Genomic DNA, 27,922 nt, shown 5'->3' with positions numbered 1-27,922 from the left:
ATATTTTTAGTAAATTGTGAATTTTAAACTTTTATTTTTATTTGGTTTCATGTTTAGTAAATAGTACCTATCGTAAATACTAATTTCCGCTTATAAATACGAAATTCTTAATGCTTATGTGGAGCTCGTATAAAATTAAAATTAAAAGTGTATTTAAGTAAGTTTTTTTATAATAATGTAGGTAGGTAGATAGATAGTGTAGAAATTAGAATTGAGTATACCCTGTTAAATAGCATCGATGTTTTCAATAAAAAGTAGAAAACACTGGGAAATAATGGTTACTACTAGGGATGTAACGATACCGATACCGATACCGATATATCGACCGATATATCGGCAAGCCGATATATCGGTATCGCCGATAATAAATCAACCGATACCGATATTTTTTTATTAAATTCTTTCTTTTCTTTTATGTTTTTGCATTGTATTGCACGACTCATGATGCGAAGCATCAGAGAGTGCTTTACGATCGAAAAATTTTTTTCGCCTCATTTTTGCAGCTATTCTTATTATTATAGCCTTGTTAGTTCACGGAATCAAGATATTTTGCATACTATTGTCGAGATAATTTAATGGAGATTAATCCCATACTTTTTAAAAATTGATTTACTTCAATAGAATTGGAAAAAAACACCGAAATAGGTCAAAAAATTTTCCTGTCCGTCATGTGTGATGAAAACACTAAACTTGTGAAAAAATCCATCATTTGAGTTAAATTTTTTTTTTAAATATTCTAATCGACGATTGTAGGTCACTGAATGCGAATGATTAATTAATTCAGTGTCGTTTAATTGCAATTAATAAAAAACGAAAACTACAATAAGTTTTTTTTTTTTATATTTCATAATTAAATGAGCATTAGGAGTCGTGCACTTTTGGATTTTCCAAACTTTTCATTCATATTGTTTTATTTCTGTTTCTGTAATAGTGTTAAGGAAGAGCGGAACCTCCTGACACAAGCATTTTATTTGCTTACTAAGAGTGTGAATCACAAATTTGTTTATGTAAAGGAAAGAAATAAATAATTTTGAATTTTTTTAATTTTTAACGTGATAACGTTTTTAAAATCGTTTTAGTCGGGTGACATGTTCATAAACTTGTGTCACACCAAAACCTCACGAGCGCGATCGCAGGTATAACGAGAGAGAGACGGACCGATCTCCCGTTTCATCTCGAGCGCTGCCACTGCATTATGTTATCACGTAAACATCTCGATCGTAAACCTACTTTACAAACAACCAATTTTTTTGATATCAAATAATTCAAAAACCCGCGCCCAATGAACGATGCGGGAGGCCGCCCGCGCGTGCGCACTTTGTTTTCTGAAAAAACTCTACCAATAGTAAACTTTTATTAGGTACTGATTGTATGTGTATTACTTAAAGTTTAACTGACTTCGTAAAATAATTTAATACTAAAATAAATGGTTTTGTTGTTTTTGATTTGGCATTTTTATTTAAAAGAATACGATTAACAGTTGTCTCTGTTAAATGTTGGTAACTTTTTATGCATAATTCACTATTTATTTTTCTACCAAGTCATCAATATCGGTATCGGTATCGGTATCGCCGATACATTACTACAAATATCGGTATCGGTATCGTATCGGCAAAATCATGTATCGTTACATCCCTAGTTACTACATTTATCAATTTATTATCTTTTATTTATGGTAAGTACGTACCTAATTAACAATTTCGTAAAAAAGAAAACACAACATTTTTTATTTTAATGGTAATTTAGAAATGCTTAAGATTTAGTACTTAGATACATAACCTTAAAAATCGTACTTACCTAAACATTGATGACATAATATTGAAATCAATAAAGTAATTAGATATAATAATGTCGGTTAACTCTTCGGCAACAATCAGCGGACAAGAGAAATGAGGATAATTCAATGATCAAAGCATGCCAGGCGCAGGTGTCCCAGGGTGGGTGTGCGTTTGGGACATCTGGGATTAATGGGAATATAGAAATAATGGGCTTTTGTATCAGATGTTTATGAAATAAAACAAAAGTTAAATTAATGATAGTTCTTTTATTTCTTCAAGCTTAAATTCAATAAGGCTTAAAACGTTATCTACCATTTACCATCGGTTTGGAAAACAGTTTCTACAGAGAAGAGCCGGTATGAAACTCTGTGGCAGTTGCTCTTTCAACACCATATCAATGTTGTGATGTGTTTATATCGAGAGACGAGATATTTGATTCGATAGTAATTGCTGTTATAAATGGGAATAGGTGAATTTCCATATATTTTTATTATTTTACTTATAGTTTTATTCATACCTAACCTACCTAGTTACCTATCAAATCTAACATATAAAAGCAAATTTTCTTACATTATCGTATTTGTTTCAATATCGTTATAAATAAAATGTTATTTTTAAAGCAATGTATGCATTCTTTCATCAATTAATATTTATTCTAAAGTTGTGACCTTATCGCTGAGATGTAAATTCATCCAGTCAAAAAAATTACCATAGTATGGAGTAGGTATATATCTGTAGTTGTAAATGTAAATAAAAAGTGTAGTAATATCTAGGAGCGAAGTTAAGACAATAGATTAAAGCTCCGATTTTTATGAAACTTATGATTTTTTAAGTCTTAAAAGTTTTATAAAAATCAAGTAGCTGGTCACATCACAGCCGCCCGCAGAGTCCGACATTAATAGCTGTGCGGCGACCGAGTTATTAATTAACTCAAGGGTTCATCCCCCTCCTCCCCCTCCCTCTCCCCCCACACACCACCCCCCACACAACCACTCCCACTTTTTATTACATTGTCTGATACATCTCGATATGGGATTATGCTTGTTTTAAAGTGGAGGTTAATGGGCAGTTGAGACAAAAGAATTTGTTATTAGGTTAGCTTAATACGACTTAGGATGGTTTAAAATTAATGAATATTTATTGCCAAAACAATTTTGATACATAACCTGAAAATCTAATTAGCCTAAATAATAGATAGAATAAAAACATATTATGTTTATGTTTTTACTTTTAAATAGGGCCTTAATAGCTGTGTAAAATTCCACTCGATTCAGTGTTTTTGTATTTGGGAACAAAAATCAAATAAGATGAAATGGTAATAGTTGTAGGTATAGTTACTAAAGCACTATGTTTTGTAATTTCTGTGCAAGTAGGGATAGGTAATGTAAAACAGTATTTTGAAAAGCTTAAAGCTAGCGAGTTGCCTAAATTAAAATTAAAGCGGGATTTGTTTCTTATTCTTCAATTTAGTCTAATATTGCTTAGTGAAAAGCGTCTGCAATATCAAAATAACTACCTCATACAAAAACGCATCACCTAGTTCAAATTAATTGACATAGGTACACACAACACAACATATACCTAAACTTTTTCTGAACTAGAATATAATTAAATTTGACACACAGTTCCACAGATTCAAAATCTCTATCAGTCTAGTATTTAATTAACAGACGCAACAATTAATTACTGTAATGTTCTCAATTATGTCGGAGCGAGCTCCCCCCCCTCCCCCACACTACGGGGGGATGTGAAAACCAATCAATGTCGATTAATTGGTGCTTTAATGCAGCCTCATTCAACAATTATTGGGTCGACTAGCGACTGGAAGGATAGGGAAGGGGTGTGTCGATGAAAATTGTCGATACTTTTTCATAAAAAAATTCTGCGGGATTAAAATTTTAATTAATAGTGTATGCACAGTTTTAATATATAAGTTCTGTCATGATTATTTTTATTAATGCGCTTGATTAACGTAGATTGATTACACTTAAAAGTAGATTTTTTTAAATATCTTAACTCTACACGAATAATTCTTCATATAAACGTCAGCATCATTTAAATAAGAATTCCTAATAAAATCGAACAAGGTTTGTTTTACGTGTTATGAAAGTTAAGGTTTTAATTGAAATATAAATAAAATTACAAAGTTAATACTAAACAAGAGAAGAGTCAACGAAATTTTCATAAAATAAAATTGGGGCATTAAAATTTTTAGATACTGCTTTCCGAATCGGTGGTAAATGTTAAAAAAATATGTACCTACTGACGTTTCAAAAGTGCTTCTCAAAGAAGTCTAATTGAATAAATAAATGTTTGAGTTTGAGTTTGAGTTTCGGTAGGTATAAAATGACGGTCAGCATTTCTCACTTTGGTCAAATCGAAGCTGTAGAACTTGAAATTATTTCGTTTAAACACACCATATCTTCAACTATATAGTAGGTACTAGGTACCTATAAGTTTAAATGGATAATATAACTCTTCAACTGAAAATAGTTATAAGTTAAAATAATTGATATTTAAAATAAATATAATATAAAATAAATTTTAATTAAATAAATTCATAGTTCACATCACTAGGTGAAATAATGCCGCGGAGGCTCCACTCAATCTGCGATGTAAACTGAATTCGCGTTAATACAACAAAACGAGTGTTATTTTATCAATCTTCTCTAGTTTGTACTGCGGCGACGCCTGTATTTTGTGTTTATAGTTTAATTTTTGCGTTTTTTGTTCGAGTTGTTTGATGGCGATGGTATCAGCCTATCCAAGTAGGTAATAAGTACTTGATTGAAAGATACCTCAAGTTAATGTTTAAGTCGTTATTCTTAGCATGATCAAATCGAATAATTTATATTTCTTTATTATGTCCATTATTCAAGTTTCGTTCTTGTTATCTAGGTATATATAATATCTAATGTAGTAAAAATTTTATAAAATATAAATATTTGCGAGTAAGTAAGGACCTACCTATGTACCTATATATACGTATAAGATATAGCTTTGAATTCATGGTTCGCTAGGACATGAAAATCTTTTATTATCTACATGTACCTAGTAGGTATGTATGTTCATTGTTCAGATGTTTGGGCGTGATTGAAAACTGCTGTTCCTATCCACATCCATAAAAAGGATATAGGTACCGATAAAAGGTTTAAAGAATATACTTACCATTGAAAACATTGGAAAATGCATAAAAAATTATGATAAAAAATTGACTCTCTGAACAAAAAACAATCAACCACTGTACAGCAATTAAACGCAAATGAACGTAAAACTGAATAAAATATAAGTGAAAATTGCGGAAAATGGAATTAAATCGACATGTAACGAGCGAATCCATTTGAAAAATTAACTTTTTCATGAAAAAGCGGCGCAGCAAAATAATTAAAATCAATAGTTCGCGTGAAAGTAATAAGCTGAGAGCTGCTTTAAATATTCAATGAGTGAACCACTGCTGTATCTCGTTATTACTTGCAATTAATCGTAATGATAAAATATATCACTGTTTATAAGAAGATATTTCGGCGACTTTGCACAAAAATAAAGACTTCTAAAGTAGTTTATTCATTTTATCAGGCAATAAATCTAAATAACGCTTGGAAACCGGCAAGAGCCAAAACGATGAAAGACATGCACTGAAAACAATTAGTAGGTACGGGCACGTGATAAAGATTTAAATAATAAGGAATAGTAAGCTTGTAAATCTAGTTCTAGCTATTATCTAAAAAAAAATAGGTACTTGAACTAATTATTAAAACGTCTTTGATTTAACATCTTCAGAAAACTTTAACAAGCTAAGTTCATTTTAACAAGTTCAGTTAAGAAACGGCCGGGTAAGTTAAACTTGCAAGGGTGGCATACATTTTACATTGGAATTTATTATTCCCAAAGTCATAATAAAAAAAGGAATGTAACAATTATTTATTTATCAAGTTTGCAATCCAACTAACCGCAAATAACATTTTATATTACGTTTACAAATTAGGACAGGCTCTATGTTTTTATTGAAACAGCGAAGTAATGAAGTAATAGTTTCATTGCTTTGGACGCTGATTTAATCTGTTTGCTTTTTGTGTTTTCAATCATCAATCTATTTGCTGCATATTAAATTATCACGGGAATTTGAATATGAAAATTAATATGAATCTCCTCTTCCGTTCGGACAACGTTCGCGAGTAGACGTGTGTATAAGCAGTTTCTGTATTTCGTAAAAATCAAATTTCAAAGTTAATTATTTAAACACAAATAATAGGATAGCATACGAGCAAGAAGTTCAACGGTGATTGTGAAGTTGTTAAGGAGAAAACCTCTCGCTACTTATGTGCTCCTAGTACGACGGAACTACGTTTACGTGCATATTCTTGATTTGCTAAATGAATGAGATCGCCTGCTGATGGTTCTCTCTCTTGCTGCCGAAGATAATTAATGAAAAGGTATGAATGAACGATTAAAACCATAATAATTAATTTTTATAATCACATGTTGGCGGCATTCAACCTCCTACGGACTTATGATATCCTGGTACCTGAACCGACGACGCCTTACAGATATTATTAGCAAATGTGAGAGAAATCATAAGTGTGTTGTTTATTTTGGTTAAAGTAAACACACACATGAAATTATTATAAGAATAAAAAATAAAAATTTTACATCAGTTAACCTCCTGATTGTTCTGTCATCTTGGTAGTGAGATCCAACTATATGGCTGGAAAGGGAACAAACTAGTGTGCTGAATGAAACAATCATACTGGGTCAATTTCCACTTTTTTATAACGCCTATTGACTTGTGTTACCCTAGTACTACAAATTGATACATTCACAAAAAAATGCCACTAAAACGTAGCCCACCAACTAAAAAAGCATTAACTGCATCTCCTAGCTTAGACAAATCTGCCTCGGATTCTCGCATCAATGAGTTGGCTGATAACAGCTCACAGTCAAGTTTTATTACTCAAAGATTGAAACGTGGAAGGGAGGATGACTTAAGCACCGAATTAAATAAATTAAAAGAGGAATTTATGGCTATGTTTTCTTCATTTATGGCTTCACAACAGTCGGAGCTTCAATCCATCAATGCGACTATTAAAGAGATACAGCAATCAAATAATAACATCGATAGCTCCATAGCTATTCTTACTAGTCAGAACGAGGAGTATAAACGAAAAATACAAGAAATGGAGATTCGAGCCAAAAGGGATAAAGAATACATTACTTTGCTTGAAGAAAAAGTCGAAGATTTACAGAGGGATAATCTGAAACGAAATATTGAATTTAAAAATGTACCCGCGTTAACTAATGAAACAAAGGAAGATTTAATTAACATGACTTTACAACTCTCTAAAAACATCGACTGTAAAATCGAAAAATCCGATATTAAGGACATTTACAGAGTACGATCTAATAATCGCAATAACGATTCTAATAAAAATTCTCGTATAATTATCGAACTAACTTCCACCATGTTGAAACGGGATGTTTTGAGGATGACAAAATCGTTCAATATTAGAAATAAAAGCAAACTTCAAGCAAAGCACTTGGGCTTTACGTCAAATGAAGATACTCCTATTTTTGTTACCGAACATTTAACCCCTAAAGGTGCCCGGCTTTTCTTTTTGGCAAGGGATCTCACTAAATCTAAGAACTTCAAATTTTGTTGGACATCGTTTGGTCGGGTCTTTGTGAGGAAGGACGAAACTTCTCCAATTATTGTTATAAAAAATGAGTCTCAAGTCCACCACCTCCTGCAGCAAGTGTCCCAAGCATGACTAGTAGGCAAGATTCTCTTTTATTTACTTTTGTTTCTATATTTTGTTTCTTGTATTAATTATTATAATATATTAAGCGAACAAGTCTGCGATGTGCTAGTTGTATTCTATATAACTATTGTAACTTTTTCCACTAGCTCATCAGTAAATTCTATTTTGTATACCTTAATGTTAGCATATTACACACAACTCACTACTCATACTCTAAATCTAAACCTCACACACAAACACACTTACATATTAAATACAGATATACACCTCTATTACACTCTAGAACGCCTCTATCTATATATTGTTTTCTTGATTGCTATTAATTTGCTTTCATTCAAATCAATGATTGCTCATAGTAAATTACGTTGTTATACTTACGTTGATCTCAATATAAACCTACTCATAGTACTAATTAATGTTAAACTGTATTATCTATTGATAACCTCGTCACTGAACATTCTATTTCATTTGATTTTTAAAAACCTAAGTCGTTATGTAAATTCTAAAATAAGAAATTTATTATGCAATATTGATACCTTTACTTTGCACAATTACTTTTATAATGGATAAAGTTGATTCATTAAATACAATTACAGAATTGGATCAGACTGAATTTTTTACGCAAGTAAGTTGTGATATTCAGGATTTGGAAAAAAACATACGCATTAAAAAAAATGACCTGACTATAATATGTCAAAACATAAGAAGCATTTATCGTAATATAAATGATTTCCTAGTAACAATGTCGCTTCTGAATTTTGACTGTGATGTATTAGTCCTGACGGAATGTAGACTGGACAAAGATAAACCTATACCTCAAATACCTAATTATGTTGCTTTGGAATCAACCAAATATTTTAACCAAAATGATGGTGTTGTAATTTACGCTAAATCTCATCTTAAACCAGAATTAAAAGAAGTTAAACTTCAACATGCCTCATGCATACAATTAATGATTACTGATTTTACCTTATTGGGAATTTATCGCTCTCCATCGATTCAAAATGCGTCGGCTTTCATTGAGTCCCTAAATGATTACTTGGAAAATATAAAATCATCTAACATAATTATCACCGGAGACATTAATATTAATCTTATCCAGAGTGCTAACGAACAAACATATGACCGGAATAATAAAAATTACTATTTAAATATGCTAGCTACTCATGGCCTAGTAGCTGGCCATAAGCTACCCACAAGGGAATCCAGCTGCTTAGACCACATCATATTGAAAGTAAACAAGGAAGTGTTTCTTGCTAATATTGCCGTATTGAATACTACCGTAACTGATCATTTATCTGTATTTTTGAGTGTCTCAAAAATTATTAAAAATTCAAGAATAAGTAAAAAAAATGTTGAATATATTGACTACGACGACGCTTATAATAGACTTCTTAATAAAAATTTAAAATCATTGCTTTTTTGTGATGATCCTAATATAGTAACAGAACGTCTAATAAAGTACCTTACAGAATCATTAGAAGAAAGTAAAATTACTAAACATCTTCCGAGGAACCAACGTACTGTCAAGCCTTGGATAACAAAGGGCATTCTTAGATGTATCCGAAACAGAAACAAAATGCAGCTTCAACTTCGATCTGATCCACACAATGAAATTTTGAAACTTACCTTTAGACGATATAGAAATCACTGTAACAACTTGATAAAAAAATTAAAACGTAAATATGATAGACAATTACTTGCAAAATCCGCTAAGAATTCGAAGAAATTATGGAAATCTATTAAAGAAATAACTCACTTTAAGACAAATAAATCGCATTGTAAAGACCTACTTAACTTAGAACAAACGTCTACTGATTCTCTTAACTCTGTGAATTACTTTTTTGCGAATATTGGTAAAACTCTGGCAGATGATCTTTTGAATAATCCTCCATCCGTCTCTCCAGATAATAACAGTTTTAGCTTGCCTGCTCAGCCAAGCTCATCCTTTGTACTTTTAGAAACAGACCCTGGCGAAGTTATAAGTGTAGTTATGTCTCTTAAATCTGACAGTGCCCCTGGCTGGGACAACATACCAACAAAATTTTTGAAATTATGTATAACTGCTATTGCCCCTCATATTAGCCATCTTGCAAACTTGTGTTTCAGGCAGGGCGTCTTTCCACTATTCTTAAAAAAATCAATTGTTACCCCCGTGCACAAGGGTGGGGATAGGGACGATATCAATAATTATCGGCCAATCTCAGTTTTACCTGCTTTATCTAAAGTTATTGAGAGACTCTTAAATAATAGATTGTTAAACTTCTTTGAAAAAAACTGTATACTCTCGAATTCACAGTACGGATTTAGACATGGGTTATCCACTGAAGATGCAGTTTTGGCTCTCACATCTTCAATCATAGACCAACTTGACCTAGGAAATAAGTGTTTAACTGTCTTTCTGGACTTAAAAAAGGCCTTCGATACCGTCTCTTTTCCCACTCTTGTTCACAAATTAGAGCGTGTAGGAATTCGGGGAACACCTCTTAAATTGTTAACGGATTATTTGTTAAACCGCACCCAAAGAGTTAAAATTGATAATCAAGTGAGTCGGGATATGGACATTACTTTTGGTGTACCCCAGGGTAGTGTCCTTGGCCCGACTCTGTTTCTAATTTACATTAACGATCTTACTAACCTTCCTATTGATGGTGGTAAAATCATTTCGTACGCAGATGACACCGCTATAGTGTTTTCTGGGCGCTCATGGAATATGGTGTACTCTATTGCTCAACTGGGTCTCTCAAAGATTTATGATTGGCTTAAATTGAATTTACTTACATTAAACATTAAAAAAACGAATTATATTTGTTTCTCAATAAACAATAGAACTCAACCTAATAATAACTTTTCTTTAAAACTTCATGAATGTAATAATACAAATAACTTGAATTGTAATTGTAATTTAATTGAAAAAGTCTCCTTTACTAAATATCTAGGCATAATTTTAGATTATCGCCTCTCTTGGTATTGCCATCTAGACTATATTAATGAAAGAACCCGGAAATTTATATGGATTTTTAAAATGTTAAGACATATAACCACTCCTGAACTCATTAACCAAATTTATAAATCTCTTGTGCAATCTGTAATTAACTATTGTATCCCTATCTGGGGTGGAGCAAATAAAACTAAACTCTTGGACGTGGAACGTGGCCATCGTTGTCTACTTAAAGTGATGTATTTTAAACCGCGAAGGTTTTCAACTTCGGAACTATATAAAATCTGCGATCTTCTAACAGTTAGACAGTTGTACATTCTTTTAGTTACTACTAAAATTCGTAAAATGGCTCCTTTTGACAAATCAACTGAAAATAGAAGGAGAAAGAAAGACGTTTTTAACACTATATGTACTAAAACAGTTTTTGCTAAACACCAATTTAAAGCAAGGTCCATTTACCTCTATAATCGTCTTAATAATATTTTGGATATACATAGACTTAATCATCGTGATTTTAAAAAAACAGTTATTCATTATTTAAAAACACTTTCCTATGAGGATACTGAGGCGCTTCTACACTACATTTTATAATATTCCGTAATAGCTTAAACATACCCAAACACACACACACACGAACGCACGCACACACACACACACACACACACACACACACACACACACACACACACACACACACACACACACACACACACACACACTCATTCACTCACTTATACGTCATATACATCTGCACACGTATTATATTTGTAAACTTTAGTTAAGGAAGAGCGGGTCCTCCTGACACAGGTTTTTGTAAACTTACTAGGAGGACTCATCCACTTTCTGTATTTGAAAATTGTGTGTATGAAATAAATTTATTTTTATTTTTTTTTTATTTTTATTTTTTATATGAATAAAATTATTTTAGCGAGATTTAAAAAAAATTACAAATATTTTAAAGATGAGAAATTTTCGAATAAATAGAAATTAGTTAATTATAACTAGGTAATTAACAGTTCTAATTAACTTAAAAGTTCTGAATTAATTTAAATAGATTTGCCAAACGAAAGTGGTTATTTACTTATTTCTTTTTAATAAATATGTATAATTTATTTCCCAGATTTAAAAATAATGATAAGCTAGCTACACGTCCTGGAATCTCTTTTATACGTACTTTTCATCTCTATATAGGTAAAGACCTGGTCTGTACTAAAACAATTACCTAAAAAAATATAAAATATATCTATTTCAGTCATCTGCAACTCAAATTTCATCAAAATCGGTTAAGGAGTTGAGTTGTTGTACAGAGTACTGATTTCGATTTACTGTATTAAACTGCATGAATGTGTGATAGTAGGTACTTACATAAATTATTTTCGTAGATCAATATCTACGTATTGTAAAGATTTGAAACATATTTTTAAACATAATGTCTCTTGATCTGAATTCTGAAGTGGATTGTAGAGCAGCTCTACATTTTAGAGATAACTTAATTTATAGCTTTTATTTTAATACCCTAGTCTACATAACCTATATAGGTACCTAATACCATATCATCAGTCCATAAAAATACCCATCAAACCCAAGTATCAAAACGCCAAACAAAAAACTGTAACTCAATAAAAACATAATCTCCGAAAACAATTTCTCTTATAATAAAGTTAATACAATTTCGTAAACCAATTTGTTCAGTAACCTGTCCCGAGATAACGAGCTACTAATGACGCGAACAATTAAAAAAAAACCGTCAAAAGCTAATATTATTTCGTCCAACTAGTAGAAGTCACCCTAGCGCCCGCGACAAAGAAACGCTAACAAAAGAGAGACTTACAAAAAATACGCGCCCGCCATTGGTAGAACGGTACGTGACGTCACCAGGCCACGCCCCCTAGCAACCGTCGCTACACTGAGATGAGAGTGACAGAGACGGAACTACGCAAATACGAGACAGATATATCATCCACTTCAGCATAGCAACTTTCGAAGGTAGCATCTCCTTAAATTATTCTGTTGAAGTCGAAACTTTATTCTGATGGTGTAGAGTTCGTTTTCAAACAATAAGTGGAGTTGAAAGGTTGTATTGAAGCGGTGATTGTAAGCTGTTATTGTTGGGTTACCGGTTAACCGATTTGGTTAAATTGGTGTGCTAACAGACAGTTGTCCGGGTGTTTGCTCACTCGCACTTGACCCTGCCTCATTATGAGAAAATACAAAGTTTATCAGCAATACAACATTACTTGTATGTTTCGGGTTACCAATTTATGCTCTAGTTGTAGGTAGCTACTGATAAATATGCTCTTCTAAACTGACTCCTAAATAGAGAAGAAAAGTTTCACACTCCACTTTCAATAACCGAAGTACAAAACATCTAATTAAACCCTAACAACAAAGCAAACGAGCCGACACAAACGGCGTCGAAAGAATAATTCCACCGTATTGTACCTGAAACTAATCTTAAACAGTTCAAAGAACTAACGCGTCTCACAATCGACCCAATCAGAGGTGAAAAACACTATTGAACGCTCGAATACCGCGAGGAACGAAGGGGAAAATGCTAATACTCGCGCCTTCCCAAACAAAATCACTTCGCGACCCCAAATTCGCACTTTCAATGGGCAATTTCGCCCCCGGGCTAACTCCGCCCCTCGGAGCCTGAGCCTGAGCGCCGCGGCGTCAGTCCCGCTCCGACCGCCGCGCAGCATGGACGTGTCCGACGAACGCTTCTACGGCTCGCAGACGCCGGAGCGCGCCGACAGCACCAGCCCGCGCTCGCACATGAGCAGCCCGAACTCCGCCTCCTCTGTGAACGTGACCGACCAAGGGCTGTCCATGTCGCAGCATCAGCAGAACCTAGAGACGCTCAACCGCATGGGCATGTTCTTTCACGCGCAGCAGATGCACCTCAACCAGAGCTTCGATGCCGTCAAATCTCGGTTAGGGCTGACACAAGTGGCCAGTGTTAGTCAGGGGCCGCGGCACACGATAGATGCGATATTGGGACTGAACGCGGGGAGACAGCGAGTGAGTGAGTTCGAGCAGAGACGCGAGGAGAGAGAGAGAGATTGTGAACCCGTGCCCGTGTCGCCTGGAGCTATCGAAAGTGCTGGTGAGTTACAGAAATTAACCATACCAAACTATTCCGTATAGTTCTTAATATGTAGTTGATATTAGGAACATCGTTAGTCGCATTAAGCACCAGTAGAGTTATAACAATGCTTCTTCTTCATTGATTTCAAGTAAAATTCTGTCACTCCTGAATACTGAATAGTTTACGCTCTATTTAAACTTCATCAAACTTTCTCGTATACCTACAATCCATCGTTTGTTGCAATAAGATATCTACCAGTACAGCTTTTTCCATCTTTATTTCGTGAAAATACTTATTTATATTATTTGGGATAGCCCGACTTTAAAATAATTAGCCTATGTTACTTCTGAATAGTGTAAGCTCTATTTAAAATCATTAAACTTTCCAATATGGTTACTTGAATCTATTGGTACAAAACTTTAAGAGAATAAGAGAGTGGTAGAGTTTCCACAATGTTTATTTTATGCAAACTTTATAATTTATAACTGACTACCCGGTTGACCCAACTTCAAAAATAATGAACTATGTTATCCCTGAATAGTGTAGCTTTCTGATAGTGAAAGAATTTTCGTGATCGGATCAGTGCTTTCAAAAATTACCCGTACAAACATATTAAGTTGGAAACTCTACCATCTTCACAGTATTAGTATACCTACACCTACCTAAATTATTATGTGTAGTACCTACCGTGTTTCACTTATTATAATTAATGTAAATATAATTTAAACTCAAAATTATAAGTATGTAATCTCGGATTGATAAGAAAACTTTTTAAAGATAAGAGAAAAGCGTGCGTATAATTTGAGTAGCAACTTTTATTCTTATATATAAAAATGAATCGCAAAATGTGTTGGTAAGCGCATAACTCGAGAACGGCTGAACCGATTTCGATAATTCTTTTTTTATTATATTCCTGCAAGTACGAGGATGGTTCTTATGTAGTTCTCTACATACCAACGTAATACATAACAACGTAAACAAGTACCACGGGCGAAGCCGGGGCGGACCGCTAGTGAGTGATAAAAATCGCTTAAATAATAAGAAAACCATTTAGATAACTTTTTATTGATTTAACAATAATTTGAAAGGAGGAAGGATCTACTTTATAGAAAAACTAGCTTTCCACCCGCCGCTTCGCCCGCTTCGTCTAAAACATAATAAATTATACATACATAGGTATATAGGTACCGTCGTCTTTAATCACTATATCTCAGAATATTAAAATAAATAATGCTCAATCTTTGCTCAATTATTTAACAACATAACTATCATGTATGTAGGTACCTTAGAGCTTGAAGATATAAAATTCTCGTGTCACAATGTTAGTCTGCATACTCCTCCGAAACGGGTGGACCGATTCTCATGAAATTTTCTGTGCATATCGGGTAAGTCTGAGAATCGGCCAACATCTATTTTTCATATGTACCACGGGCGAAGCCGGGGCGGACCGCTAGTAATAATATAATATTATCTATAAATGCGAATGAAAAAGTAACTCTGTCTGTCTGTTACTCAATCACGCCTAAACTACTGAACCAATTTGCATGAAATTTGGTATGGAGATATTTTGATACCCGAGAAAGGACATAGGCTAGCTTTTATTGCGAAATATGTACCACGGGCGAAGCCGGGGCGGACCACTAGTATACTATTTATAGTAGAGCCATATAATCTCAAGAAGAGATTAACGCGTTTAACAAACAAACTATTCAGCTTTATAAATTTATAATATTATGAGGTAGTTATTCCTAATCAATTAATGAATTATATTCCTTACGAGAACTTCTTTCTATACCTACTTTTGATTTTGTAGGTATGTAGTTATGTACCTACTTACTTAAGTTATGTAGCGACGGTAAATATATGAAACTGAAAAATAATTTTAGATAAATACCATAGAAATCTAAGTGTCTTATAGAATAGACAATTAGGAAATTTTATTCAGCTCTATTGTTACTTTTTAATTTACACCACGTTGCTAAATAATTAATTTAGATTTTTTTATTGTGTGTAATTTTTCAAACAAAACGTTACCTAAATAGGTATTTTAATGGGAGAAATAAATTGATTCAATATTCAATTTTAGTTAAATAATAAATTATATAATACTAGCTTTCCGCCCGCGGCTTCGCTCGCGTTTTCAAAGAAAAACCCGCATAGTTTCCGTTCTCGCGGGATTGACGGAATAAAACCTATCATATGTGTTAATCCAAGTTACCCTCTATATGTGTACTAAATTTCACTGTAAGCGGTTCAGTAGTGTTTGCGTGAAAGAGTAACAAACATACAAATACACATCCATCCTCACAAACTTTCGCATTTATAATAGTTAGGGAGCCAGGTGCAAATTGGGTTCATTATTTCCTCTCAAGAGATAATTCGTCAGAAGCATCAGAGTATAGTATTATAAAGCCTCGTGAACGTCAGCTGGAGCTCGGTTGGGGGGATGAGCGGCTGTAGCCTCCCACGCACGTAGGAAAAAAAAATACATTCATTCATTTCCTCTCAGCTAAAAATTTGTCAAATTGTAGCTAACCCAATATCTCAACGAAAAAAAATAATCAGCTGGTTACAGCATGGTGTATTATACGTCAGCTGATGGCTCGAACATGAAAAAAAAAATATTATTTTCCGTGATTTCCTCTCAAACAAAAATTTACCTGATGATAGCTTATATGTAACTGTGGATAAATATATATAAGTCAGCTGGCTGTATCTTGGTGGAAAAACCGTCAGCTGATACTTTGAAACTTATTACATAGGAGTTAGACAGAAGCATCTATTGCCAATTTATATGCATCAGCTGACTAGATTTTCCTCAACTTATTGCTAGCTGATTCTTTTATTTATCGCATCAATATATTTTTAACACTCTCACTCACAAATTTTCATCTGAGAGGAAATGACGATATCTTTAATTATTCGACATTACACTTCAATATAAGAGTTGAGTTGAAATAAACATTCAGTATCAATATTTTTGAAACGAATAAGTATGTAATCAAATAATTTTATATATTTAAATAATTAAATAATCAATTAGCAATAAATGAACTAGTTACTCGATAAAAAAAACAATATAATAAACTCTGCTCTTTTACGCATATCCAATTGGTTCACTGCTAATAATTTATTATTAAATGCAAAAAAAAAAAACAAATTGTGTAGAATTTATCCTTCCAAATGTAAAAAAGGTGAAAAGGGATATTATTTTAAACGGGGAGGTATTATACCCTGTGGATTCCACTGTTTTTCTTGTGATTGGTTTGACACTAGATGAGAAGCTACAATGGGGGGCCCATGTTGCCACCACCGCTGCTAAGCTTAGTTCAGCTGCATATGCAGTTCGAAGAATAAGGCATCTCACCGATGAAGACACGGCTAGATTGGTTTATTTTAGCTACTTTCATAGCATTATGTCCTATGGAATTCTGCTATGGGGCAGGGCTGCAGATATAGAAACTATATTTATATTACAGAAAAGAGCCATACGCTCTATATATTATAATTTACGTGCTAGGGACTCACTAAGAGATCTCTTTAAGAATACTGGTATCCTCACTGTACCATCACAGTATATATTTAATAATATTTTATATGTACACAAAAACGCAGACTTACACACAAGAGTAGGAGATAAGACACCGTTATGGCACAAGGAACAGAAATAAAATTGAAATGCCATTTTACCGGTTAGCTAAAGTTAAAAATTAATTTATGGGCCAAGGTATACTTTTTTACAACAGAATTCCTCATAGTATTAAAGAGTTTAGTAGTGCTAAATTTAAAAATTATGTAAAAAACGTATGAGTTCAGAGAGCCTATTACAGCATTAAGGAATATATGGAAGATAAAAACCCATGGAGGGTTGTCAGAGCGAAAACGAATAAATCTCATTATAATTTTTTATCAAGTTTATATAATAAATATTATTTATCGAGTAACTAGTTCATTTATTGCTAATTGATTATTTAATTATTTAAATATATAAAATTATTTGATTACATACTTATTCGTTTCAAAAATATTGATACTGAATGTTTATTTCAACTCAACTCTTATATTGAAGCGTAATGTCGAATAATTAAACACAAACTCAAACTCAAACATTTATTTATTCAATAAGACTTCTTCCAGAAGCACTTTTGAATCGTCATTACATTCTTTAAATTTACCACCGATTCGGAAAGCAGTATCTATGGAGAAGAACCGGCAAGAAACTCCATAAAGATATCGTCATTTCCTCTCAGATGAAAATTTGTGAGTGAGAGTGTTAAAAATATATTGATGCGATAAATAAAAGAATCAGCTAGCAATAAGTTGAGGAAAATCTAGTCAGCTGATGCATATAAATTGGCAATAGATGCTTCTGTCTAACTCCTATGTAATAAGTTTCAAAGTATCAGCTGACGGTTTTTCCACCAAGATACAGCCAGCTGACTTATATATATTTATCCACAGTTACATATAAGCTATCATCAGGTAAATTTTTGTTTGAGAGGAAATCACGGAAAATAATTTTTTTTTTTTCATGTTCGAGCCACCAGCTGACGTATAATACACCATGCTGTAACCAGCTGATTATTTTTTTTCGTTGAGATATTGGGTTAGCTACAATTTGACAAATTTTTAGCTGAGAGGAAATGAATGAATGTATTTTTTTTTCCTACGTGCGTGGGAGGCTACAGCCGCTCATCCCCCCAACCGAGCTCCAGCTGACGTTCACGAGGCTTTATAATACTATACTCTGATGCATTTTACTAATTACCGCTTGAGAGGAACTTGGTCATAAAATCTGCTTCTGGCTCCCTAACCATAATATTAGTAGGAACACTAGGAAGTAGGAAGTAGGATTGTGATGCCTCAGAATATATTTTTTTTCTAAACGACATAATTAGCAGATTTAATTACATCAATTATTATATCTATCGATAGGTAGTATTCCATGTTACATGATAACCTATATTTTCGGACTTCGGTTTATCCAAAACGGCTCTTGTCCCGATTATTATGGAAAAACAAGAGTATACTAAAATTATAAAAGTAATTGGTGTAATTTTGTGACGTGGATTTTATGTTTATTGTTAGATATTTGTCACCAAAACGGCTGATTAGGTTTTGATGAAATTTGGCTCAGAGATAGACTCTCATTTAATCGCCTTTACCTAGGTAAAGATAATTTCAAATTCAAATTCAAATTCATTTATTAATTGCTTGAACACGTACATTAGATGTTTTGTATTACAAAGTATCAATGTTCGCCATCTGAACTGGCATGCAATCGTATAGTTTATAACATATTGATACATTAGAAAATTAATTTGACTTAATTAAAATACATTGAACTAATTCGATTAAATATCTAATAAAATTATGTCTAAATTATTCTAATGTCACAGTTTTAAAAAGTCAGCGTTTAAAAAAATATATATACCTATAATAAAAAATAATGATGATAAACCGATAATAGATATTTAGATAATAATAATTCTCATGTCTGGGTAGAGAAAAATATTTCTTATACTTATTTATTTATTTATACGCGAGGTAAGAAATAGGTTGAAAATAAATAATAAAAAATACTACACATTATGTAGGTAGGTAAGTACAACCATTTATAAACAAAAATAAATATTGAAACATGAAAAAAATTAAACTCTACCAACTACAGATAAAAAATATAAAAAACATTGGAATAACCTTGAAATAAAAAAGTCAAAAAGTTTTGTCAGAAGTGGGATTCGAACCCACGCCCTCAGAGAGGACCAGAACAGCTCAGACCTGCTCAGCAGGTAAGGTTTCCCTTGAGTCTGGCGCCTTAGACCGCTCGGCCATCCTGACAGATACGAGACATGACGAAATTATCGATTGTTTCTTATTTATACTCATTATTTTCATGAAACAGTTTGAACAGTTGGCAGTTGGTACCTATAATTATTCGTTGTCTTTTTAATTATCTGGGGGCACGGTAGTGCCCCCGCCAAGACGAGCCAAGCGAGGCGCACGGGCACTACCTACCTTTTCTCGAAGCGCTTCGACGTTTTTTTGAACCCTCATAACTTGGGTTTGGATTATGCTAGATCAACAAAATTTTCGGGATATATTGTCAATAGCGGACTTATTGAACATATTAAGTTTTAATTACATTAGCTTTTATACTTCAGATTTTATTTATATCTAAAAAACGCTAATTTCGTCACTGACTCACTGATGATCATCAAAATTCTTAAGGTATTTCCTAATGTCCTAGAAAGCTGAAATTTTGTATGTAAGCTAGTATTAGTACACAAACAACAAAAAAATTATAAAACTTGTAACTTTCATCCCCCAACCCCTTAAACTAGGGGATGGGAGTTTGTATGAGACCTGTAATTTTAAATTAAATTTTGATGACGCTAGAGGTCTAATCTAATAATCTAAAACTTGGTTCCCCTGGATATATATATGTATAGGTACTCCTTGTTAAAAAAAAATTGTTACAAACAACCTACAAAAAGAAATGAAATCCCACCAAAAACATTTTCATGTAAAATGTTGCCAAGACGAGCCCATATGACTCGCACTGTCAAAAAGTTATCAGATCTCATGTAGAGCCAAGCTTCTAACACTACACGCCCTAACTCTACAAGGCCTAACTTCACAAACTCTACACCTTATTCAAAATATGTGGCTTGGCCGTTCGTTACTACAAGAACTATTGTATAACACAATAGTAATTGAACAGTGAATTAATTTTTCACCTTACGCCGATGTGAATGTAGCGAAATGGCCAAGCCACATATTTTGACTAAGGTGTAGAGTTTGTGAAGTTAGGCCTTGTAGAGTTAGGGCGTGTAGTGTTAGAAGCTTGGCTCTACATGAGATCTGATAACTTTTTGACAGTGCGAGTCATATGGGCTCGTCTTGGCAACATTTTACATGAAAATGTTTTTGGTGGGATGTTATTGACGATAAATAGGACAGATATTTTTGATATTTTTGTAAAATAACTAAAATAATATACTAATGACTTAAACATAAAAGTAGACTCTAGGTAGGTAATACCACAGACTAATAATAATATACTACGTGTAATACCTACTCTTCCTATAGAAAAAGAGTCGTTCATTATTATTTAAATAAAAAAAAAACTAATTAGGTATAAGGTAAGCCTACCAATTATTATTTATCTATACTGGTTTATATACATATTATAATAATATAGACCTGTATTTAATTTTGTGTTATATACTTATACAAAAATGAATTTTCTAAGAAAACTCCTGAAGTAAAATCTTGTATCATTATATTGTAAGATTTCGCAGATCTAGTCAACTGGCATTTGGCATACAAAATTTCATGAGAATCGGTCCAGTCATTTCGGAAGAGTATGGTAACTAACATTTTATATAGGTATATGTATAATATGTATATGCGTAGCTTGAATATAAATCAAAATGCTGAGATTTACTGCGAGGCCAAAAAGGTTCAAACCAAAATCCCCGCATCGGTCAAACTTGCTGATATTTCAGTCTTTTCTTTTCTAGAAAATTCCACAAAATTCTTTATTTCACCTACGACTTCATATGTGTAAATGGTCTGCAATTTTAATTAACTACTTATGTTTTTAATGAAATGAAATGAATGATGAATACCTACATTCGATCAATTATTATGTATATCTTTTCAGTATAAATAATATGTTCGAAATAAAATAATCAAACAGTTTAAAAATTATACGTACCTATGTTAAACCTTGCATTTTATTAGATAGATACTTAATAAAATAAGTCACCTAGATAATTTAATAAAATTTAAGCTTTAGTTCAGTCGGTATTTACGAGCCTTTTCAAACGAGCCTAGAATTTTCCGCCCTTTAAAATTTGTAACATAATTTGCAGGTTATTACTTTACAGCTTTAAAAACTCTTACAGCCACGAACACGATGAATGGATGGCTCTTACACAATAATCCGTTAATCGTATATATTTTATGAAATTTGGCGAATAGTCTTTAGCCTTTTTTTTCAAATTCAAATTGTCTTTATTCGTCTTATTATTCACACTACTTTCTACTGCAATACTCTACGAGAGAATCCACCAAACCACGCGCCTTATAACGCTAATTACTTTGAAAATATTATTACATAATTCATGTGGCAGCAAATTGTCCAACCAGTCGAGCGATCGATCGACTAACAAATCTAATGTGCCTTAAGGACGCTGTCACAAATCTGCGTTACTCAAATTTAGGTATCTAACGACGTAACTTTGTTCGCGGCAATATCACGCTCACGTAAACATAGCGCATTCCATTTTATAGACCATCTTCATACTTGATATTATTTTTAATTTTTGATATTATGTATTTTTATTGAAATTGATTCCAGAAGATTACTAGGAACTTTAAAAATTCATTTTGTTACTTTTATTAGTAGGTACGATCCTAATAAGTATGTTAGTATATTCAAACAACTTAAAAAAGTGTGACTATTTTACATCATTATTTCATTGAATAATAATCTATGAATTGTATACAATAACAAAGCTTTTTAAGAAATGTAGAATTATTATCATACATATGATGTTACCGGCACTGTATTAAATCCGGCATTGTATACAATTCTTAGTAAATGTATGTTATTCCGAAAAATAGTTGGAATGAAATAAATTATAGGTATTCGTCACATAACACATTACCTAGGATACTCTTAAATCTGAACTTTTCCTACGTAGCAAACACATTTGCAAGTGTGGGTAGTTTTTGGGGTAGCTATTAACCAATATGAGGTCAAAACTAAAATCCAAGATGGCGCCGACGAAAATTTTACATCTTTTCGTCATGGGTGTCATTTTCAAGGTTTTGGAGTAGCTCTTAACAAATATGAGGTCAAAACTAAAATCCAAGATGGCGCCGACGAAAATTTGACTTTTTTCGTGATGGGTGTCATTTTCATGGTTTTTGGGGTAGCTATTAACGAATATGAGGTTAAAACCAAAATCCAAGATGGCGCCGACGAAAATTTGACTTTTTTCATGATGGGTGTCATTTTCATGGTTTTTGGGGTAGCTATTAACGAATATGAGGTTAAAACCAAAATCCAAGATGGCGCCGACGAAAATTTGACATCTTTTCGTCATAGGTGTAATTTTCTTAATAATAAAGAAGTAAACTAAAATAAAATAACAGATTTTCGTCGGCGCCATCTTGGATTTTATTTTTGACCTCATATTGGTTAATAGCTACCCCAAAAACCATGAAAATGACACCCATGACGAAAAGATGTAAAATTTTCGTCGGCACCATCTTGGATTTTTAGTTTTGACCTCATATTAGTTAATAGCTACCCCAAAAACCATGAAAATGACACCCATGATGAAAAGATGTAAAATTTTCGTCGGCGCCATCTTGGATTTTAGTTTTGACCTCATATTGCGTAATATCCACCCCAAAAACCATGAAAATGACACCCATCACGGAAAGATGTAAAATTTTCGTCGGCGCCATCTTGGATTTTATTTTTGACCTCATATTGGCTAATAGCTACCCCAAAAACCATGAAAATGACACCCATCACGGAAAGATGTAAAATTTTCGTCGGCGCCATCTTGGATTTTATTTTTGACCTCATATTGGCTAATAGCTACCCCAAAAACCATGAAAATGACACCCATCACGGAAAGATGTAAAATTTTCGTCGGCGCCATCTTGGATTTTATTTTTGACCTCATATTGGCTAATAGCTACCCCAAAAACCATGAAAATGACACCCATGACGAAAAGATGTAAAATTTTCGTCGGCGCCATCTTGGATTTTAGTTTTGACCTCATATTAGTTAATAGCTACCCCAAAAACCATGAAAATGACACTCATGATGAAAAGATGTAAAATTTTCGTCGGCGCCATCTTGGATTTTATTTTTGACCTCATATTGGTTAATAGCTACCCCAAAAACCATGAAAATGACACCCATGACGAAAAGATGGCAAATTTTCGTCGGCGCCATTTTGGATTTAAGTTTTGTCAAATTGCTTTACCCCACCAATCCGTTCAACAACCCATAAAAAAAGAGGATATCAGTCAACATAATTTTTAAAACATAATTTTAAATTACAAATAACTGGAATATGAAACTTATACAGTTTACTCTTATAAAGTATCAAATATTTCAAATCACGAAAACGACAGTATACGCACAATAATCTTTTTCTAATTCGTTTTTATTTTTGGGACGAGGAGCGATACACCCGTCCTTCCAAGAGCGCTTCTGAGCGCGGTCTGACGACCCGCGAGAGCAAAATGTATGAAGAAATCGACAAGTATTTTTAATTTAGCTTATAATTGAAATAAAATTTTGATTTAGATACAAAAAAATTATCACAATCTATAAAGGACTATATATCCCTCAATAATTTATAGGTAAGAAGATAGATTAGGCTTTTAATTTTCTTAAAAGTGTACCGGTTTAGACCCCATTTTTTTGCATTTTATGCGATCATTGTGCTGGGAAAATCGTATTTCAGTGACAATTTTGTATGACGTCGTACAATTTTTATAAGATGATCGTAGAACTGAATATATTATCTTTAAATTAAGATATTACTTTGTTCTCACGTGTAAGTGCTTTGAGTTAAAATTGTACCGTAAAATAGCGGTTTTTGTTAAAAAACTGTTATAGCACCCTTAATGATTTTAAACCAGTTGCCCAATAATTGCTAGACATCAGATCGGTTGACGGACGCGTCCGGTCGATAATTGTTTATATTGAAAACACTGAAAATAATTAATAACTTGAACGTTTAAATATGCACGTTTAATGTTTGCTAATTGATAATTGATGTATGCTTTTAAAATGTTAATTGCAGAAAGTTTTTAACTATCCGTAGCTATGTATTTTTGCGCGTTCATTTGATAGGTTGGTTCTTGTTTTATTTACTTAATAAATGAGTATATACTTGGTATATATCTATCTTTATTATCTATCTAGATGTGACTGGAAATATACTGAAGAATCACATAACATATTATATATTAACTGCATCTTTTATCTCTTCCCCTCGAATCTCTATCTATTTTAAAACGCATCAAAATCCGTTGCGTAGTTTTAAAAATCTAAGGGTGCATAAAGACAGACCGACTGACAATAGAAAATGTTTTCTATTTACTGAGGTACCTATGTAGTGAGTACAACATGATTTAAGTACCTAGGTATTATACAATAATAATAATAAACTAATTTGAGATGGTTTCAGCCATTCGGTACATTTAAATTTTTAATAAAAAACGTTACATTTTTTATATTGCATTACTGTTCAGATACAATATATGCAGAGGCAAGTTATTTTTATCAATTTTTGTTTGGCTGTCAAAGTTAAATCTATAGGTAATAGATTAGAATATTTTTAGGCAAAATGGAAAAAAATACTTTCGCATCTGTCGCATCTGCTTATTTAAATTGTCTCTATGTAAAGTTTTGGATATTTATTATCAATCTAGATAGATTTAAAAGTTTTCAATGAGAAGCTGAAAAAATATAAGGAGTCAAAAGGAGGAAATATTTTATATTTTACTATAAGTCATCTCCTGCGACTCTGACCGCCTTAAATTGATTTTTGCGTGCTATACCTACTCCCTCCAAAGTAAATTTGCCCAATAATGTGAGCTATCGAAAACATACTTTTATTTATTTGACGAAATTGCCATGTTTTCATAGAAATACAGATACTTAGATACCTACACAGAAGTTTGATGTGTCGCTAAATATAAGTAAAATTTAAATTTTATGTCTAGATATGTAACTAGGTATACCCAGACCAGAGCAGAAAATGTTTTAGTTTTAATATTCATAAAATGCTTTTACTTTGACATTAAAATTTCATACCACAAACTCTTCAAGTATTAAAGAGTAAACAACAAACATACAAACCAAACGACTGTAACACGATTATTAAACATCGCGTGTTCAAGTAATTCGTTAATTATGGGAGCGATATAATAAAATGTGTATTAATTAGTACTTTGCTATTTAGCCTTCTTACCGTTATGACGTATTGTTCACTTTACATGCTTTGCTCGTTAAGATTTCAATTTAATGGGTCGACTTTGCTATAGCTTAATTCGTAAGTAAGATACATGAATTAAAATTCTAATAACACAAATTAGTTTACCTACTTCTACGTTCCTACTACTACTACGAGAGTGTCGCAACTCGCAATGATCCAAAGTGAGCCTAGCGTTTAGACAGAGCATATGCCCACAAATCTTAATTACTCAAATATATACAAAATACCATCCATTAATTTCACAATAATTGAAATTCCCTCATACTCGTCCAATAATCGAATACAAAGCAAATATAGTGAATCGTTTATCTATCTGTCCATTAGGAAACGGCAGGCGGCGGTCAGCCAGTAATCGAATAGCGACGTAATAGCGATTGCAAATCGATTGTCACCGCATCGACTCCCCCCTTACTAATCAACCTCTCGATTATTGTCCGATTATTCGATTCGAATCGATTTTGATTGGTTACCCTCGGTTGTGCAAATGTTTGCTTTGCTATAGCGTTGAATGCGATTATTAATTTCTTTCTTTGTGGTGAATAGGGTAGTGCAGAGTACTTATTGCAATAGCTATTAGACAAATAGGCACTTGGATAGTTTCTGGAAATAATAAAACATCTTATTTAGACATGCATCTGATAAATCGTAAAGAGGTTATCACTAAAAGCAATACGACGTGAATACGACCGAAAGAGCCTGAGTTTGATTACTATTAGAGACTGTAAATATTTACCTAATGGTGGTAATAATAATAATTTCTCTATGGCCCAGTAGTCTAATGAAAAGTAAATGTGCCTGTGAAAAAAATGATGTGTTTAACAAATGTGCAATGTATCTGCCCATGAAAATACGGGCTTTATTTATTTATATACCTTTCGTTGAATTCCTACTTATACATGTAGGTTTACTTTATTTAAAGCTAGCTAGTACCTACTAGGTATTTCGACAAGCGAAATCAATATTGTGAAACATATCTCTGAATATGCAAATACGAATCAATTTTAGAAAGTTGCCTCTCCTAAAACACAAACGCAATTACTATTTCAAAACGCCAATTTACATTAATAAAAAATCATTACGATTGATTGTAAAAAGCATGATCGAATCGCTGCATTGTTATTACTTATTACCATTAGGCAATAAAATTAAACAGCACTCAAAATGATTAAATACGAAGAACTTAATACACAGCACGGCAAATCTGACACGTGATTAGGGTACAGATGAAAAAACAACAAGCCATTATGCCCATAATGCTGCGGCTGTTGCCAGATTAACAATAATTATTACAAAAAAGACAAGATCGTATCGTGATAAGTGTAAAACATCTTAATGCGTCCATAATATTTTTATTTGTTTTCTACCGCTTGAAAACACCCGTCCCTTTCACGCTTTACTCTCAGCCTAAGAGAGAGCGAGACGGTTGTATGGTAGCAGGATTTTGATGGCTCTATCTTTGACAAGTTTTCTGTACGTTTGATTTCTTAATCGTCGTTGCGAGTGACATTGGGTGAGATAGCTCGGAATTGAATTAAAATATTTGTACAATCTTATTTAGTCCAGATAAGCGATTGCGACATCGACTAATTGACTGTAGTTAAACGCTATTGAAGTAACACTTGACACGCCTCACGCCTGCGACACACAGATTACACGGGTTTTTTAATCTGTGATTTTGTTCAGCTATTAAGAATCTGTCTATTCTCTATGAAATTAAATCAAATATAACTTTGAAAAAAAAATCACTCGGTGGATTTTTTGTTTGCACGTGGTTTATTGTGAATTTTACAAAATATTTTGGCATCTTTAGGAGATTCATGTTACAATGTAATTTAACTTTATTTTACGATACGCATAGAAAATAATTTGACACAATGTATTTCATAAAATCTCTCGATGATCTGCTTTTAAATTAGGTAAGTGACTTTTATTTTGTTAAAAGAACATTCTAGTAGCCTTAGCTAGCTAGCTATATGATTACCTACTTTATCCTTCTTCTATATTCTAAAACGGAAGTAAATAGGAACTACAATAAATATCAGTTTCCAGTAATTTATTAGACAATAATGTATTGCAAACATGAAGTTAAATATCCATTTGAACACACAATAATGACTGCGTTATCGGCGATCAAGCTGCTGCTTCACGCAAGCTATACCTAGGGATTGTGATTTATGAAATGTTACTTCCCATAGTGATAACATTTTTAATCTGTATGTGTGTATGTATGAATGAACAGATGTGTTCTTCAATGTAATTGTATTTCACACGGAAAGTTTCTCTTGATGGCAAATTTCGAGGTAATAGGTATGTAGAA

General features: G+C 32.9%; 2 protein-coding genes and 1 non-coding gene across 3 annotated transcripts in view; 2 read left to right on the top strand and 1 right to left on the bottom strand.

Annotated features, from left to right (window-relative positions):
* Positions 1–5,947: 5,947 nt before the first annotated feature.
* On the top strand, positions 5,948–7,754 carry LOC149898450 (uncharacterized). The gene has a single exon (XM_090115146.1). It carries the CDS (start codon positions 6,605–6,607, stop codon positions 7,541–7,543), a length of 939 nt encoding a protein of 312 aa, XP_089971272.1. The 5' UTR covers positions 5,948–6,604; the 3' UTR covers positions 7,544–7,754.
* A 5,421-nt stretch (positions 7,755–13,175) lies between these two features.
* Positions 13,176–27,922, top strand: part of LOC149898448 (retinal homeobox protein Rx2-like) — a 39,290-nt gene continuing 24,543 nt past the window's right edge. The window contains exon 1 of the mRNA XM_090115124.1: positions 13,176–13,581. Within this exon, the coding sequence (XP_089971250.1) occupies positions 13,176–13,581 (406 nt within the window). The remainder of the gene's footprint in view (positions 13,582–27,922) is intronic.
* Positions 19,290–19,404, bottom strand: TRNAL-CAA (transfer RNA leucine (anticodon CAA)). Its single transcript has 2 exons — positions 19,367–19,404; positions 19,290–19,334 (listed from the first exon to the last, which is right to left on the bottom strand). It is a non-coding gene; the product is annotated as a tRNA-Leu (tRNA).

Source organism: Colias eurytheme, chromosome 22 (assembly GCF_061535395.1).
Source record: "Colias eurytheme isolate Ceu_HAF_F1 chromosome 22, ilColEury1 Martin Lab GWU primary, whole genome shotgun sequence".
Lineage (NCBI taxonomy): Eukaryota > Metazoa > Arthropoda > Insecta > Lepidoptera > Pieridae > Colias > Colias eurytheme.
The sequence above is the reverse complement of the archived record's forward strand: the minus strand, read 5'-3'. Positions and strand labels throughout refer to the sequence as shown.